General features: G+C 34.9%; 1 protein-coding gene across 3 annotated transcripts in view; it reads left to right on the top strand.

The window, feature by feature from the left end:
- Positions 1-15,042, top strand: part of ANKRD13C (ankyrin repeat domain 13C) — an 88,517-nt gene that overhangs the window by 28,886 nt on the left and 44,589 nt on the right. For all 3 annotated transcript variants that reach the window (XM_055339429.1, XM_055339427.1, XM_055339428.1), the window contains exons 3-5: positions 7,998-8,102; positions 13,269-13,354; positions 14,513-14,558. In XM_055339429.1, coding sequence (XP_055195404.1) covers positions 7,998-8,102; positions 13,269-13,354; positions 14,513-14,558 — 237 coding nt within the window. The remainder of the gene's footprint in view (positions 1-7,997; positions 8,103-13,268; positions 13,355-14,512; positions 14,559-15,042) is intronic.

The following is a 15,042-nucleotide window of genomic DNA, read 5'->3' as shown; positions in this document are numbered from 1 at the left end:
TTTCACTTGAGGTCCGGAACTGTGATGTTTCTGACTTTGCTTTTCCTTCTCAGTGTTGCTTTGGCGATTCGGGGTCATCTGTGGGTCCATACAGACTTTAGGATTGTTTGTTCTAGCTCTGTGGAAAATGCTGTTGGTATTTTGATAGGGATTTTATTAATCTATAGATTTTATTAATAAAATAGATTTTATTAATCTATAGATTACTTTGGGTGGTATTTTGATAGGGATTTAGTTAATCTATAGATTTTGATAGGGATTTTATAAATCTATAGATTACTTTGGGTGGTATAGACATTTTGACAATATTTGTTCTTCCCATCCATGAGCATGGAATGTCTTTCCATTTCTTAGTGTCATCTTCAGTTTATTTCATCAGTGTTTTATAGTTCTCAGAGTAGAGGTCTCTCACCTCTTAGGTTAGGTTTATTGCTAGGTGTCTTGTGATTTTTGGTGCAATTGTAAATGGGATTGATTCCTTGATTTCTCTTTCTGCTGCTTCATTATTCTTGGTATATAGAAATGCAACAGATTTCCATAGACTGAATTTGTATCCTGAGACCTTACTGAATTTGTGTATCATCAGTTCTAGCAGTTTTTTGGTGTGGAGTCTTTGGGTTCTCTATGTAGAGTGTCATGTCATCGACAAACAGTGAAAGTTTGACTTCTTCCTTGCCACTTTTGGATACTTGTTATTTCGTTTTGTTGTCTGATTGCTGGGGCTAAGACTTCCAATATATACTATGTTATAGTGGTGAGAATGGGCGTCCCTGTTCTGTTCCTGATGGTAGAGGGAAAGCTCTCAGTTTTTCCCCATTAAGGATGATACTAGCTGTGTTTTTTCACATATAGCCTTTATTATGTGGAGGTATGTTTCCTCTAAACCCACTTTGTTGAGGGTTTATTTATCCTGAATGAGTGTTGTACTTTGTCAAATGCCTTTTTCTGCAACTACTGAGAGGGTCATATGGTTCTTATCCTATTTTTTACTAATGTGTTGTATCACATCGATTGATTTGTGCAAAGTGAATCCTTCTTGCAGCCCAGGAGTAAATTCCATTTCATCATGGTGAATGATTTAATGTACTGTTGGATTTGATTTTAGTATTTTGTTTAGAATTTTTGCCTCCATGTTCATTGTGGTTATTGGCCTGTAGTTTTCGCTCTCTCTCTCTCTCTCTCTCTCTCTTTTTATTATTCTCTTTTTTTAATGGAGTCTTTATCTGGTTTTGGTATTGGGGTAATGCTGTCCTTATAGAATGAATTTGAAAGTTTTCCTTTCCTTTCTATTTTTTTGAATAGTTTGAGAATAAAGTCTTCTTTAAATGTTTGGTAGAATTCTCTGCACAGCCATCTGGTCCTGGTCTTTTGCTTGTTGGGAGATTTTTGACTACTAATTCAATTTCTTTGCTGATCATCAATCTGTTCAAGTTTTCTTTTTGCTTTAGTTTTGGTACTTTATATGATTCTAGGAATTTATTTCTTCCAGATTGGTTGGCACATAATTTTTCATAACATTCTCTTAAAATTGCTTGTATTTTCCCTCTCTCCTTTGTGATTTTTTTTTTTTGGGGGGGGGGTCCTTTCTCTTTTCTCTTTGATAAGTCTGGATAGGTATTTATCAATTAATAATTTTTTCAGAGAACCAGCTCTTTCATTGATCTGTTCTACTGTTTTTTAAGTTTCTATATCATTTCCTATTCTAGTCTTTATTATTTCCCTTCCTTTGCTGGCTTTAGGCTTTGTTTATTGTTCTTCTTCTAACATTTTAGGTATAAGGTTGGTTTCTTTTTTTTTAAGGTTTTTTTTTTTTTTTTTTTTTTTTTTTTTTTAATCTCTTGAGGTAGGCCTGTGTTGCTGTATACTTCCCCCTTATTTCTGCTCTGTGTGTATCCCAAAGATTTTGGACGATTGTATTTTCATTTTTATTTGTTCCCTTGTATTGTTTAAATTTTTTCTTTAAATTTCAACTTGATCCTTCATTCTGTAGTAGCACATTTTTTTTTAAATTTTTATTTATTTATGATAGTCACAGAGAGAGAGAGGGAGAGAGGCAGAGACATAGGCAGAGGGAGAAGCAGGCTGCATGCACCGGGAGCCCGACGTGGGATTCGATCCTGGGTCTCCAGGATCACGCCCTGGGCCAAAGGCAGGCGCTAAACCACTGCGCCACCCAGGGATCCCAGTAGCACGTTTTTTTAACCTCCATGTATTTGTGGTCTTTCCAAATTTTTCCTTGTGGTTGGCGTAAAGTTTTATAGTATTGTGGTCAGAAAAGATGCATGGTATGATCTCAGTCTTTTCTTATTTATTGAGGCCTGGTTTGTGACCTAATATGTGATCTATTCTGAGAATGTCCATATATACTTGAACATATATTCTGCTGCTTTAGAATGAAATATTATTCATTCATATATTCATATATTCTCTGAATATATCTGTTAAGCGTATCTGGTCCAGTGTGTCATTCAAAGTGAGTGTTACCTTGTTTATTTTCTGCTTAGATTATCTGTCCATTGATGTAAGTGGGCCATTAAAGTCCTCTACTATTGTTATATTATCATCAGTGATTTCCTTTTTTTTTTTTAAAGATTTATTTATTTATTTATGAGAGAGAGAGAGAGAGAGAGAGAGAGAGAGGCAGAGAAACAGGAGGAGGGAGAAGCAGGCTCCACGCCGGGAGCCTGACGTGGGACTCGATCCCGGGACTCCAGGATCCTGCCCTGGGCCAAAGGCAGGCGCCAAACCGCTGAGCCACCCAGGGATCCCCAGTGATTTCTTTTATGTTTTTATTAATTGTTTTGTATATTTGGGTGCTCCTAAGTTGGGGACATAAATTTTTACAGTTATTAAATCTTCTTGTTGGATACTTCCCTTTATTATGATATAGGTGGCTTTCTTTTGATGTCCATTTGCATGATAAATATTTCTCTATTCTCTCACTTGTAATCTGGAGGTGCCTGTGGTCCAAAATGTGTCTCTTGTAGGCACCATATAGATGAATCTTGTTTTTTTATCCATTCTGATACCCTATGTCTTTTGATTGGAGCATTTAGTCCGTTTACATTCAGAATAAGTATTGATACATACTGGTGCCATTTTATTACTTTTTTTGTCATTGTTTCTGGAGATTTTCTATGTTCTTTTCTAGTCTTTGTCACTTTTGGTCTTTCCTTCCTACTCAAATAGCCCTCTTTAATTTTTTTGCAGGGCTGGTGTAGTGTTCACAAAGACCTTTAGCTTTTGTTCATCTGGGGAATTCTTTATCTCTCCTATTCTGAATGACTGCCTTCCTGGATAGAACACTCTCACCGCAGATTTTTCCTGTTCAGCACCTTGAATATATCTTGCCACTCTCTTCTGGCTTGTCAAGTTCCTGTGGAGAGGTCTGCTGCTAACTTAAGGGTCTTCCCTTCTAAGTTAGGGACTTCCTTTGTCTTGAAACTTTTACGGTTTTCCTTCATCACTATGTTTTGCAAATTTAACTACAAAATGTCTTGGTGTTGGCCTGCTTTTGTTGATTTTGATGAGAGTTCTCTGTGCCTTCAGGATTTGGATATCTGTTTATTCCCCCAGGTTAGAGAAGTTTCCAGCTGTTATTTCCTCAAATAAACTTTTGACCCCTTTTCTCTCCCTTCTTCTTCTGAGACTCTTATGATATAAATGCTACCATGTTTGATGGAGTCACTGAGTTCCCTAAGTCCACTCTCTTGTGATCCGTTGCTCTTTCTTTTTGTTCAGCTTAATTATTTTCCATAATTCTGCCTTCTATTTCACTTATTTGTTCTTCTGCTTCTTCCATTCTTTCATCATTACATCTGGTTGCTTTCAAATCTCAAATACTGCATTTTTCTTTTCTGCCTGATTGTTTTTTAATTCTGTCATTTCTGTTATATTTCCTGATCCTGTTAGTAATGGCTTTATGAAGAAGAGGTCATCTATTGTCCATGGCCTAGTGCTTCAGGAAGTGCCTCTGGTGTGTGCTGCCTGCAGTCTGCTGCTGTGTTTTATCTGTTCTTTCTCTCACGTCAGTCCTCTGCAGAGGCTCTCCTTGTCTGTGGTGGACGGTGTCAGGACCTTGGCTGGAGTGTGGCGAGTTTTAAGTAGGTGTGTTCTGGTCTGCTTGCTAAATGAGACCTGATGCTGTTTCCACTAGAGTTGAAGCTTTGCAGAACTCTGTGGTTAGTAGTGGTGTGTGTGGGGATTTGTGCTGGTCTTCTGGGAGAGGGGCCCTCTGTGCTGGTCATTAGCCACACTTGCCTGAGAAAAGCAACACCAGCAGAGGGTGGCAGAGTGGGATGTGGTGTAAGCAGGTTAGGCAGCCAGTATTGGCACTGGGCAGAGTACTGACATTGATTTCTGCTGAGGGGCAGGTGAACTGACTCGAGCAAACTCTTTTTGTCTCTGGAGAGGGGAGTCCAGGCCTGCTGCTCTCAGGGAAGCCCTCTCAGAAAAATGAATAATTTTCCCTTGTGTGTCCTAGGTGTTTTTGAGATCTGTGTGTCTCTGGGTTGCTTGCCTGCGTGGAGCAGTGCTATGCACTTTGGGCTCTATTGTAGCCAAGCCTGCTTGCTTTTAAGATTGATACTGATTGATTGATTGATTGATTGATTGATTGTGTGCCTGTTAGCAGTGGGAGGGGCGGAGGGAGAGAGGCAGAGAATCTTAAGCAGACTCTCGTTGAGTGTGAACCTGATGCAAGGCTCAATCTCAGGACCTGGAAATCATGACCTGAACAGAAATCACGAGTAGGATGCCTAACCAAATCAGCTCTCCACGTGTCCCCAGGCCTGCTTACTTTTAAAACTTCAGACTTTAGGGACTTGGTGTGGCAGGGACCTGTGCTGGTCTTTTGGGTAAGGGTCTTACTGTGCTGGGACCCATTCAGGCTTGACCCAGAAGAACAGTGGTGCCATGTGCGGGGATGTGGTATATGGAGCAAAGTAGGCTAACCAGCCAGTGTACAGTGTCGGTTAGCCGCCCTCAGCAGGTGCCTCTGTACTTATGCTAAGGGGTAAGGGAGTGAAATGGTGACCTTGGGCTCCTTTGTTTCCAGAGAGGCGCAATGCTGTCACAGGTAAGATCCAAGGAGAGTGAACGGTCTCCCCTATGAGCCCTAGTGATCCTCAGATTGTGCTGTCTTCTCAGGGGTTGCTTGTTTGCCTTCTCTCCAGCTGGAGGGCAGCACCCTAAGGTCTCTGTCCCAGCCAAGGCCAAAGACCTCCAAAACTCCAGTCTTTGAGCCCTGCTGATCGCAAAACCTCACAATAATCAGCCCCTCACATTTTCCCAGGGAGTGGCTTTGGGGAAGTGTTCTTGTGCTTATCCCTGTGCTTTCTGCTCTCTCACCTTTCTGTGACCCGGGCTCTCTTCCCTATCCAGAACCCTCATTCCTTTTCTCCTCGCAAACTGCTTCTTTGTACTTCCTACTTTCCTTGATGTGGCCTTTTCTCTCTCTCTAGTTGTGCAGTTTATTATTTCAGTCCTCAGGTCAATTTCTTGGGTATTCAGAATGATTTGATGATCACAGTGAACATTCAAATACTCTACCTAGGTTCAGTAGTTGTTAACATTTTATATTTACTTTGTTTTTCTCTTATTGTTAAATATATTATTTTTGCAGTATCATTTGAGAGTTTGATGTAGACATCATGACATTTTAGCTCCGGATACCTTGGCATGCATCTCTAAGAATAAGGACAGCCTCTTTCATAACCACAATATCAGTATCATACTTAAGAAAATTAATACTATTGTTATAATCTCTTATATCTAATTCATATTTAAATTTTTCCAGTTGTTCCAAAAATGTCTTTTATACGTGCTTTATATTGAATCAAGAACCAGTTAAGGTTTACTCATTGCATTCGGTTGTTATGTCGTTTTCTTTTTATGTAGAAAAGTTTGCCCACTTTTTTTTCCCCTTTGTACTTCACTTTTTGAATAGTGTGCCCAATCAATTTGTAGAATGTCTCTCATCTCAGATTTGCCAGATTATTTTCTTGTGATGTAATTTAACTTGTTCCTTATCTTGTATCTTTTCTGCAAATTGAAAATAGCTACCAGGGCTTGATATGATTCAAGTTAAACATTTCTGGAAAGAATATTGCATAGGTCATATTATGAATTTTATATTGCATAACGTTAGAAACACATAATGTCAAGTTATATCACTATTAATGCTACCACATTTGGTCACTTGTCTAAGCTGATGATCTCCAGATATTTTCACTGGAAAGGAACTTTTTTTTTTTTCTCTTTATAATTAGAAAGTAATCTTGGGATGATACTTTGGTATCATACGAGTATCCTATTTTCTAGCACTATCATAGCATTTAGCCTCGTGACTTTAGCATTCATTGAGGACATTTGCCTAAAAGCAGTTATTACTTTGGTGTTGTAATATACCTATTTTCAAATTTTACCATTTCTTCTACATTTATTAGTTGGCATTCTTCTGTAATTGATTGTTTTTAGTTTACTGTGTTATAATTGGTCATTATTTTTTTTGATGCTCGGTTTCCCAAATTTGGCCGGTGGCTGACCATTTGACCAGGTTCCTTGGTCCTTTTGATATGACAGTATTCTTAAAAAATGGCTGTATATTACTGTAGTGGTATAGATGCATCCTATTAATCAGTCATTTCCCCATTATGGATGTTCATTTAGTTTCCGATATTTTTGCCATTTAAGCTGTTAAAATATACGTTCTTGTACATATATTCTCTTTCTTTCTTACTTTTGAAAGGGTGGGGAAGAGGAAGAGGAGGTGGGGGAAGGGCAGAGGGAGAGAGAATCTTAAGAAGACCATGCCAACAGGGAGCCCTATGTGGGGCTTGATCTCACAATCCTGAGATCATGACCTGAGCTGAAATCAAGAGTCAGACGCTTAACTGACTGAGCCACCCAGGCGCCCCTCTTGTACCTATATTCTTATATACTGCTGTAGACTTTCTTAAGCACCTTTGTGAAATTTCTGTATTTATTTTACTTTATTCTAATCAAACTTCATATAGTTATTCCTAGTGCTATATGCTAATATAGAGGCTCCTCCTATAACTAGGAATCCCATTCTTCTACCTGTGCTCAACCACAAGACATTGTCATGACACCCTTATTTCCTTCAGAGCACCTGTCATTCTCTGACTTATTTTTTTTACTTATTAGTTTACTTACTTTCTTCTAACAAAGGATATAAGCTCTCTGGTAGTAAGAACTTGTCTTTCTTTTTACTGCTTATATCCAGGACTTAGTGCTTAGAAATGGTGTATGATAGGCATTCGGTAAATATTTGCTGAATGATTGATTGAATGAATGAACCATTCATGTAGGAAATTTAAAATGGGTAGCCATCCTAAATTTTCCATGAGCCTCAGTTTTGAAGTTTTTGCCTGTTAATATACTTTTTACTGCTAATTTTTAAGAAGAATATCCTATACCTTAGACTTTTTTTGCTTACTAGAAAACTGTCCAGATTTGTTCTTGGACTCATAAACAGACTTTTTCTTCTTTTGGGTGTTTTCCTGAAGTAAAAGAATTGTAACATTTGAAAAATAAGGGTTTATAGAAACATTACTGGTCCTTTTTGAAAGCACATTTTTTTTTCTGAAATAAATTAAGAACTTTCTATTTGATATCACATACATACAAATCCTTTTTTGAGTTTTATTAGTAGAATTTTGATATAAATTACTTGGGTTATCTTTTAGACTGTAGAAATATTCTCAGTACTCTTGGGAATAATTATTAAGGAACATAATACTTCTTTGGAGAGATACAATTTATTTTTAAGTAATAGAATAGATCTTGAATCTGAGGATCTGAAATAACTTTGTTAGATATATAGGGCTTTTACAAATTATTTTTCTCTCTGTTACAGTGTTTATTTTATAGACCTATTTATATCATATTGATTTCTTAAATTTCTAAATGATTTGTATATTCATAGATTTAAAAAATTGCATGATGTTTGATATTATTACCACTTTATGTTTCAGAATGTGCCCACTTACTTTTGGCTCACAATGCTCCAGTAAAGGTGAAAAATGCTCAGGGATGGAGCCCACTGGCGGAAGCCATCAGCTATGGAGATAGACAGATGAGTAAGCAATATAAATTGTTGTTTATAAATATTCTAAAAATATGAAGTGATACATTTGATAAAATTTTCATTTAGTATAACTTTCTATAATATGAAATGTTTGTAGTTATTTGTAAACTTGTATGTGAATTATTCATAACTTAGGAACTTGGATATTAGGTAGTACACAAAAAGAATTGAGGAATCATGTTTGAAAGCATATTGTTTATAGTTTATTTTCTTTTATACTATTCTGCTCTGCTGATATTTTTCTATTGTTTTATATATTCAGTATGAAGGATTTTTAAAAGCTCTGAGACCTGACTATCCTTTCTGGCAGATACTTTATTATATGAAACATTAATTGGAACTGAAAATAATCACAGTGTTTTATAATAGTTATCTTTTTGCTTTAATTGGTGGGAATAGATTTTACTGAAAGTGAGAAGGAAGTCTCTTTGTTTTAGTCTTTGAGAATTTAAAAAAAAAGTCACGTTTTCTCATAGTACACACTGTGTTCAGTTACTCTACCTTCCCTCTTCCTGTTCCTGAGTTGGGTTTTTTTTTTCCCCAACTTCATATACTTTATTTTTGTCAAGCATATCTCAATAGTTGAAAAGTTTGTAAAATTTAAATCTGGATGAGTGATAATATTATCTTCCTGGTAATATCTTTTTACAACTGGGATTGAAAATTAAATCTAGGCTGTGGAAGGCACGATTTAAAAAATTGGGCAGTTTTATTAAAGAAGTGCATTAGATTGAACACCCTTAGGATGTTACATGCATTTAGTTCTATTTGATACCACAGTTTGGGCTCTTATATTTTAGCTTTATATGTAATCCACATACTACATCTTTGTGGACTTTCTGCACATTTTGGGCAGCTCCTAATGATGAAGTGAAATTTGGGCTTGGGATTTAATGAGATAAAATTGTGATTATTTACCAGTTACATGAGCATATATATTTATATTTTGTTGTTTATTGACAGTTCTCCCTTTTGGACAAAATCAAGAGCTCCTAATGAGAGAAACCATACTAATCCTAGAATTATGTCAGGGAAAAGACAAAAAAATGCACAGATCTAAAAAACTGAGAATAAATTAAAAGTTGCAGCAACCAGTCTAAAGGAACTTTCTCTGATGTTTCTAACCCATTAGCAGAATGGAGAGGAAACCAGATGGATTCCTGGGTTTCCGACACTGACTTATGTGATTTTCACATAATAACCTTTATTTAGAGTCAGTGAGTATTTACTGAGTCCTTTCTATAAAGCATGTATATATAGTAAGATGTGGAGAATGAAGATATGGTCTCTGCTCTTTAGGAAGGCCAAGAAACAGTTTTCTTGGAAAATCAGTTACTAAATTTTAATGTAAAAGATTGAGGTGCATAGCAGTTGAGATCTGCTTTTAAAGTGATTTTCTTCTGTCAAGTGATGTCTTAGATATACATTCTGAATAGTATTCTATTGCCAATTGTTATATAATTATGTATCTATAATTATTCAGGGATTAAAAAAATTATGTTCCATCACATGAAATGGAAATATTTAACTGCTAACTTAAATAATAATAAATTTAACAACTGTAAGCTATATATTTAGAAATATATGGATAGGGGATCCCTGGGTGGCTCAGCGGTTTAGTGCCTGCCTTGGCCCGGGGTGTGATCCTGGAGTCCCGGGATGGAGGCCCGCATCTGGCTCCTTGCATTGAGCCTGCTTCTCCCTCTGCCTGTGTGTCTCTCTCTCTCTCATTAATAAATAAATAAAATTGTAAAAAAATGAAATATATGGATATATTTATAATAGTATTATTTTTATTTATTTATTTATTTTTTAATAATAGTATTAAATGGGTCTATACTTTGAAATTATTTTAAATACTGTGATTTAAGTTTTTGATTACTTAGCTTGTGTTATGTTAAAATTTTCTGGGCATAGAAAATTCCATTATTTGAAAAATCTGAGATAATATATATTATCTAATTAGCAAAGTATAATCTAATATTATAAATTAATAGCAAAAACTGTAATGCCTTTCTCTTTTTTTTATCTGATTTCTGCTGTTGTTTTTGTGGTACAGAACAGTGAGATAATACTAAACTATTTGTTGCAGACTAGAATTATTTTACTTGGGCTGGGGGGGGGGGCGGGCAGTGAGCAGCACCCGGTTGACTTAGTTGGAAGAGCATGTGACTCTTGATCTCAGGGTTGTGATTTTGAACCCCATGTTGTGTGTAGAGATTACTAAAAGAAAACCAAAAAACAAAAACTTTAAAAAAGAAAATTTCAAGATTATGTTGCTTTTCTGCCTTGTAATAATTACATGGTGAACAGTGATCAGCCTCCAGGTCAGTATCAAAAGAGAGAGATCAGTCTGGGATTTAATTAATTTGATGTTAGATTTATTGAGTTTGAGTTATCTATGGTATGTCCACAGAGCTATTTAACTAAGAAGTGGGAAATAATTATTCTGGAGCACAAAAGGAAGTAGAGGGCAGAAGATACAGATTTAAGTGATTCTCGGAGCAGGAGGGCATAGTTCCAAAGGCTTTAGTTTAGGCACAGCCAACTGAATACTTTAAAAGTACTTTGTATGGGAAAAGAAGGAAAGAGAAAGTTAATAAGCTGTGGTTTATTGTTCTTCATTTGAGTCTTTGTATGAATTCTAATACCATCCACATCCTCTAAACCTAATTTTTAATTTTATTTTTTTAAAGATTTTATGTATTTATTCATGAGAGACTCAGAGAGAGAGGCAGAGACACAGGCAGAGGGAGAAGCAGGCTCCGCACAAGGAGCCCGATGTGGGACTCGATCCCAGGACCCTGGGGACACATCCTGAGCCGAAGGCAGATGCTTAACCACTGAACCACCCAGGTGCCCCGGTTAAAGCAATTTTAATAAATAACCATGGAGTTATAAATGGGGGAATATGACTTTCACGTCTACTTACAATAAAAACTACTGTATGAGGAACCCAACAATGCTCTAGTATATTTGAATAAAATTACCCAATGGTCTTTTTGGTTCAGTTTTTATATTCATTTCTTTCTATGGTCATATTTGTTCTTCAGAAAAATCACTCCAATAGACAACAAAAGATCTATGGATATATATAAAGATTTCTTATCATCGGCTGCTTATAATTCATTTGGGAAGAAAGTTCCTTCATAAAGAAGTTAGTTTCATTTAAAACAAGTAATGTTCAACCACTGAGCCACCCAGGCGTCCCCTCTAAAACTAATTTTATCTTTATTATCAGTCATCATTAATGTGATTCTTACAGTATGGGAGTACAAATCCTTATTCCACAAAAAGGTCTTGCTAATTTTGTATAATTGCATTCTAAATGTTTGTTTCTGTTTCCATAAGAAAGTTTGAGTTGATGCTATTTTTAATGTGAAGTTTCATAGAACAAGAATCTCTTTGTCACCATCTTTTTAAAAATGTTTGGCTAGGGCAGCCTGTGTGGCTCAGCGGTTTAGCGCCGCCTTCAGCCCAGGTCGGATCCTGGAGACCCAGGATCCAGTCCCATGTCGGGCTCCCTGCATGGAGCCTGCTTCTCCCTCTGCCTGTGTCTTTGCCTCTCTGTGTTTCTCATGAATAAATAAATAAAATCTTAAAAAAACAAAACAAAACAAAAATGGCCATTTTAATGTAATTGTTATTTACTGCATGTGGTCAGTTTCAATATATTTACTTGGTGTAAAGTACATGACTTTTTCTCTTTTCATTAAGGTATCTTTTCTATCTATGAATTGAATTATTTCCATTCTTTACCTTGACACAGAGGTTTGTTTGAATTTAAAGGCAAATTGCCTTCTTTGGAGTCAAGGAAGATTTATTAAAGTACTTGAGCTTATTGTGGAGAAGAATATATAAAAAGAATTCTATTAAATTGGCGTAATACAGCTTTGATATTAAGGTTAAATTACAACAAACATGAGATTAGCCAGATTCATACAAATTTGAATCTGGAAATAACCTTAATGATTATCCAGGTCATTGTTTCTCAGATTATTTGGATTTCACAGACCAGAAAAAAAATTATGTTTGAGAATTGATGTGGAGTACCTAATGTTTCATTTTAGCATGTAAAAACTCTAAAAATGATACTTCCTTCTGCAATCACCATATTAATACAAGACATTTTGATACCAAAAATAGTAGAAAGAATAGTTCTTAAATTGAAAAAAATATATAGTTTATAAGTAAAAAAGTAACCCCAACCTGATTTCCAATTTTTTTCATTTTACTGCAGATCACTGGGATCTTGAACAGTTGGGCACTGAAATGTAGACTTGTATTTGGAAACTACTAATCTAGGTCACAAAGCTAGTTGTAGGACTGTATGATGAATTGAGATCCCTTGTTCCTTTGGTAGTTAGTTTTAGCTAGTTCCTTTATTCTAATAGGTAAAAATTATATTTACTTAATTGTAAGCAATTTATATTGAGCCTTTACAGGAATTTCATAGAGGTTTTACTTTATTTTTACTTGACAAATGAAAAAAAGAAACTGAAATTTAGGGAAAATAAGTAACTTGTCCATTTAGATGTGGCTAATAATTAGTAAAGCTGGGGTTTGCACTTAGGCAATGTGTCTAAATCTCAGTCTGAACTATTGAGAAAACAGTATGGAGGGCCTCAGGTTTTTTTAGATTCAGAAGTTCTTTTCACGGACATAATAGGATTTGTTTTAGTATTTTTTCTGCTGTGTGAGAGTACAACCTGTAGTGAGAAAAGAACACATACACCCAGTAGCAATTACAAATAATTACATTTTTATAAAAGTAATATCCAATGGGATTTTTGAGGTCTGTCTTTGAGATCTTTTAGATCAGTATTACAACAGGAGATTGTGTCATCTGAGATTGGTTACTCTTGGCTCACTCAGGTAAATCTTAACTGATAATTAAAAACTAGGAAAACTAGTGTAAATACAAGTTCATGTTGGGGTGTCTCTTCTCGATTTTCCTTGGGGTTCATAACAGTTTTATTAAACTTATTAACTTATTTATAATGTCTCTATCTGTATATGTCTGTGTATAATAAACCAGTGGTTTCTAATATGGCAAAAAAATTTTTTGTATAAATTTTTTTAAATTGAGCTATAACTGACAATCTAACATGGTAAAATTTATTTTAAATTAAATAATTTTTTTTGATTTAAACCTTAGTTACGGCTCTTTTAAGGAAGCTTAAGCAGCAGTCCAGGGAAAGTGTTGAAGAAAAACGACCTCGATTATTAAAAGCCCTGAAAGAGGTAGGCTATATATCTCTTTGCTCATCTTATACCCCAAGAGTAATTGTAAGTGTACTTTTAAGCATTTTTAAAATGCAGTCTAATCACTTGATTACTAAGAGTCAAGCAACGGTAAAAATCCTGTTTGAATTGAACAATAATGATAAAATACTCTGATTGTAATGTATAAATTTAATGCTATGGAAGCACCATTTACTTTGGACTAGGATGGTGGATAAAAAAATTACTGTTTTCAATAAATTAGATAAGATCTCTAAGAAAAAAAGGAGGCTAATCATAATTAATGGCAATAGTTTTCATTTGTCCTTTAGGTTGGAAGATTCCCTAAGAGCTGAAACCACTACCTACTAGTAGCATTTTCTTTACATAATAAAACTCTTTCTGTCTGTCCTATGTCAGAGCCGGTGGTAAGAGACGGTGTGCTGGCACAGAAAGGAAGAGAGCTTTATTTTTTTTCTTATTCTCATCCACTGTATTTTTGATGTATGAAAGAACTAAGGGAGGAAGACAGACCTATCATGATAACTGTGTGTCCTCTGGGGTATGCTTTTTTTGTTTTTATCTCAAGAGATAAATTTTTTTGAAAATTTTTGATCACAGTAGTTTCCTTAACAGTTACAGTTTTTGCTGTCTAGCTTCTAATTTGTGAAATACAAACTTTCACCATATATCTCATATGATGACATGTTATTTCAGATTTAGTAAACTTGTGTTAATTACCACTTTATAGGAAAAAGTTTCTATTTCATTGTGTCATTTTCTTAGTCCATTGTGAGGCTGCACAAAAAGTCATTTTGGAACACATCTAAAGTTATTAGCTATTTTTAGTTATAGTTATTATTATTGTTTTGGTTATGCTGAGAAATGGACTATTTATTGATACCAACTTAAATGCCTGTCAGTTTCAGATATGTTCCAGTAAAATCTGCAGTTGTATATCTTCCTTTGTAGATAAGTATAACAATGTGCTATTGTAATGTTTTAAGTAATTTAACCTTATTTTTTCTTTCTCCTATTCCAAAAATTGAAACTACTTTCTAGTTCTGTCTATAGACCTTTAGTGATAATAGATTTTTTTTAAAAAACTAAAATATTCAGTTGATATGAGAACTGTTAAACTAAGGTACATTCAGTAATTATTTGTATTTTGTTTCTCAGCTAGGTGACTTTTATCTGGAACTTCACTGGGATTTTCAAAGCTGGGGTAAGAAGGTGTCATATTTTACTGTAAAATATGTTCCAATGTGGAAATGCAAGTGCAAAAATAGCTATTAAATATACATGTTAGCAAATTTGAACTTGTCCTAAGGAAAATTACATCTTTTTCATCACATTGAATGTAATGGTAATAAAGCCCTGTAGTAATACTTAATTATCCCAACCTGATTAGTAAGTTTCAAAAGTCTTATTTTCAAGACTGAAAATTATTCTTTTAAAACATAATGAAGATTTAAGTATTTTAATAAATATAAAGAATTCTCAAAGGGAAGAGAATAATTTATGGGATTATTAGATTACTAATTTTTTTTAAGATTTTATTTTATTTATTCATGAGACACAGAGAGAGATTACTAAATTTAATGAGATTTGAAATATAGTACTTAGATCCCTGAATGAGAAGAATTCAGTTAACATTATTTGATTTTATATATTTTGTCATCTTTCAGTCATTTTGCCACTTTTATTGT

Source organism: Nyctereutes procyonoides, unplaced genomic scaffold, assembly GCF_905146905.1.
Source record: "Nyctereutes procyonoides isolate TBG_1078 unplaced genomic scaffold, NYPRO_anot_genome, whole genome shotgun sequence".
Lineage (NCBI taxonomy): Eukaryota > Metazoa > Chordata > Mammalia > Carnivora > Canidae > Nyctereutes > Nyctereutes procyonoides.
This window is presented reverse-complemented; position numbering and strand designations above follow the sequence as displayed.